At 62.2% G+C, this 3,536-nt stretch overlaps 1 protein-coding gene across 1 annotated transcript; it reads left to right on the top strand.

Annotated features, from left to right (window-relative positions):
- Window positions 1–487: 487 nt before the first annotated feature.
- Window positions 488–2,985, top strand: LOC140373443 (dynamin-1-like; the record flags this gene model as incomplete). Its single annotated transcript, XM_072459910.1, has 2 exons — window positions 488–636; window positions 2,850–2,985. Coding segments are annotated over exons 1-2 (231 nt in total), but the record flags the coding sequence as incomplete, so codon positions are not given.
- Window positions 2,986–3,536: the final 551 nt, after the last annotated feature.

The following is a 3,536-nucleotide window of genomic DNA, read 5'->3' on the forward strand; positions in this document are numbered from 1 at the left end:
TGTGTGACATCACAGAGTGTGACATCACAGAGTGTGTGACATCACAGAGTGTGTGACATCACAGAGTGTGACATCACAGAGTGTGACATCACAGAGTGTGACATCACAGAGTGTGACTGAGTTTAGTTTAAACTTCTCCTGATGAACTAAAGATGAATCAAGGCTCAAACTTTTTCAAGTCATTTTTACAATAAAAATGTTTGTTTTATTCATTTTATTTTCAGGCCCAGATGAATAAAATAAATTGTATTTGTCTGAAATGTTGTTGTTGTTGTTGTTGTTGTTGTTGTTGTTGTTTTATGGCGGTTGGCATCCAATTGTTGCATTACCGCCAGACTTTATTCCTCAAAGTCTGAAATGGTCATTAAAGGTGAAGGTCCTTTTCAGACTCACTTGGACCAGGAAGTAGATGATGATGTCATGACAGTTTGGTGACATCAGAGGGAACATGTGAGGGCATCTGAGTTAAATCCTGTCCATTGTCTTCTTACAGCAACTGACGAACCACATCCGCGACACGCTCCCGGCGCTGAGGTCCAAGATGCAGAGTCAGCTCCTGAGCATCGAGAAGGAGGTGGAGGAGTACAAGCACTACAGGCCCGACGACCCCAGCAGGAAGACCAAGGCCCTGCTGCAGTGAGTCCAGGACCGGGAGCGGGAGCAGGAGCAGGAGCAGGACCGGGACCGGGAGCGGGAGCGGGAGCGGGAGCAGGAGCAGGAGCAGGAGCAGGACCGGGAGCGGGAGCAGGAGCAGGAGCAGGACCGGGACCGGGAGCGGGAGCGGGACCGGGACCGGGAGCGGGAGCGGGAGCGGGAGCGGGAGCGGGAGCGGGACCGGGACCGGGAGCGGGAGCGGGAGCGGGAGCGGGAGCGGGAGCGGGAGCGGGAGCGGGACCGGGACCGGGACCGGGACGCGGGAGCGGGACCGGGAGCGGAGCGGAGCGGGAGCGGGAGCGGGAGCGGGAGCGGGAGCGGGAGCGGGAGAGCCGGGAGCGGGAGCAGGGGAGCAGCGGGACCGGGAGCGGAGCGGAGCGGGAGGACCGGGACGGGAGCGGGGAGCGGGAGCGGCGAGACTGCGAGCGGACGAGACCGGTGGACGCAGCGGAGCCGGGAGGACCGAGACCGAGACCAGGACCGAGACCGAGACCAGGACCAGGACCGAGACCGAGACCAGGACCAGGACCTGGACCAGGACAGGACCAGGGACCGAGACCGAGACCGACAGGACCGGGACCGGACCGGACCAGGACCAGGACCAGGACCAGGACCAGGACCAGGACGAGACCGAGACCGAGACCGAGACAGGAGGACCGGGACCAGGACCGAGACCAGGACCGAGACCAGGACCAGGACCAGGACCGAGACGAGACCGAGACCGAGACCGAGCCAGGACGGGACCAGGACCGAGACCAGGACCTGGACCAGGACCAGGACCGAGACCGGAGACCGAGACCGAGGACCGGACCTGAGACCAGGACCAGGACCGAGACGAGACCGAGACCGGGACCGGGACCGGGACCAGGACCGAGACCGGGACCGGGACCGAGACCGGGACCGGGACCAGGACCAGGACCGAGACCGAGACCGGGACCAGGACGGGACCAGGACCGAGACCAGGACCTGGACCGGGACCGGGACCGGGACCGGGAGCGGGAGCGGGAGCGGGACCAGGACCGAGACCGAGACCGAGACCGAGACCGGGACCGGGACCGGGACCGGGACCGGGACCGGGACCGGGACCGAGACCGAGACCGAGACCGAGACCAGGACCAGGACCGAGACCGAGACCGGGACCAGGACGGGACCAGGACCGAGACCAGGACCTGGACCGGGACCGGGACCGGGAGCGGGACCAGGACCGAGACCGAGACCGAGACCAGGACCTGGACCGGGACCGAGACCGGGACCTGGACCAGGACCGAGACCGAGACCGAGACCGGGACCGGGACCGGGACCGGGAGCGGGACCAGGACCGAGACCGAGACCAGGACCTGGACCGGGACCGGGACCGGGACCGAGACCGGGACCTGGACCGGGACCGGGACCGGGACCGGGACCGAGACCGAGACCGAGACCAGGACCGGGACCGGGACCGGGACCGGGACCAGGACCGAGACCGAGACCGAGACCGAGACCGAGACCGAGACCGAGACCAGGACCAGGACGGGACCAGGACCGAGACCAGGACCTGGACCAGGACCAGGACGGGACCAGGACCGAGACCAGGACCTGGACCAGGACCAGGACCGAGACCGAGACCGAGACCGAGACCAGGACCTGGACCAGGACCAGGACCGAGACCGAGACCAGGACCTGGACCAGGACCAGGACCAGGACCAGGACCGAGACCGAGACCGAGACCGGGACCGGGACCAGGACCGAGACCAGGACCAGGACCGGGACCGGGACCGGGACCGGGACCGAGACCGGGACCGGGACCAGGACCAGGACCGAGACCGAGACCGGGACCAGGACGGGACCAGGACCGAGACCAGGACCTGGACCGGGACCGGGACCGGGACCGGGAGCGGGAGCGGGAGCAGGAGCAGGAGCAGGACCGGGACCGAGACCGAGACCGAGACCGGGACCAGGACGGGACCAGGACCGAGACCAGGACCTGGACCAGGACCAGGACCGAGACCGAGACCGAGACCGGGACCTGGACCAGGACCAGGACCAGGACCGAGACCGAGACCGAGACCGGGACCAGGACCGGGACCGGGACCGAGACCAGGACTAAAGACCTGACCAGTGTGGAGAAGGAGGTGGAGGAGTACTAACACTACAGCTAAGGCTGGTTTTAGTCCCTGTCTAGCCTGTGTCTGGTTATAGTCCTGGTCTGGTTGCAGGATGGTGCAGCAGTTTGCGGTGGACTTTGAGAAGAGGATTGAAGGTTCTGGGGACCAGGTGGACACGTACGAGCTCTCAGGAGGAGCCAAGATCAACCGCATCTTCCACGAGCGCTTCCCCTTCGAGCTGGTCAAGGTGAGACCGGGTTTAGTCCTGGTTTAGTCCTGGTTAAGACCTGGTTTAGACCTGGTTTAGACCTGGTTTAGACCTGGTTTAGTCCTGGTTTAGTCCTGGTTTAGACCTGGTTTAGACTGGGTTTAGTCCTGGTTTAGACCTGGTTTAGACCTGGTTTAGACTGGGTTTAGTCCTGGTTTAGACCTGGTTTAGACCTGGTTTAGACTGGGTTTAGTCCTGGTTTAGACCTGGTTTAGACCTGGTTTAGACCTGGTTTAGACCTGGTTTAGTCCTGGTTTAGACCTGGTTTAGTCCTGGTTTAGACCTGGTTTAGTCCTGGTTCAGACCTGGTTTAGTCCTGGTTTAGACCTGGTTTAGTCCTGGTTTAGACCTGGTTTAGACCTGGTTTAGACCTGGTTTAGTCCTGGTTTAGACCTGGTTTAGACCTGGTTTAGACCTGGTTTAGTCCTGGTTTAGTCCTGGTTTAGACCTGGTTTAGACCTGGTTTAGACCGTGTTTAGTCCTGGTTTAGACCTGGTTTAGACCTGGTTTAGACCTGGTTTAGACCTGGT

Source organism: Eucyclogobius newberryi, unplaced genomic scaffold (genome assembly GCF_026437365.1).
Source record: "Eucyclogobius newberryi isolate DKJ021-1_F unplaced genomic scaffold, fEucNew1.0.hap1 SCAF_299, whole genome shotgun sequence".
NCBI lineage: Eukaryota > Metazoa > Chordata > Actinopteri > Gobiiformes > Gobiidae > Eucyclogobius > Eucyclogobius newberryi.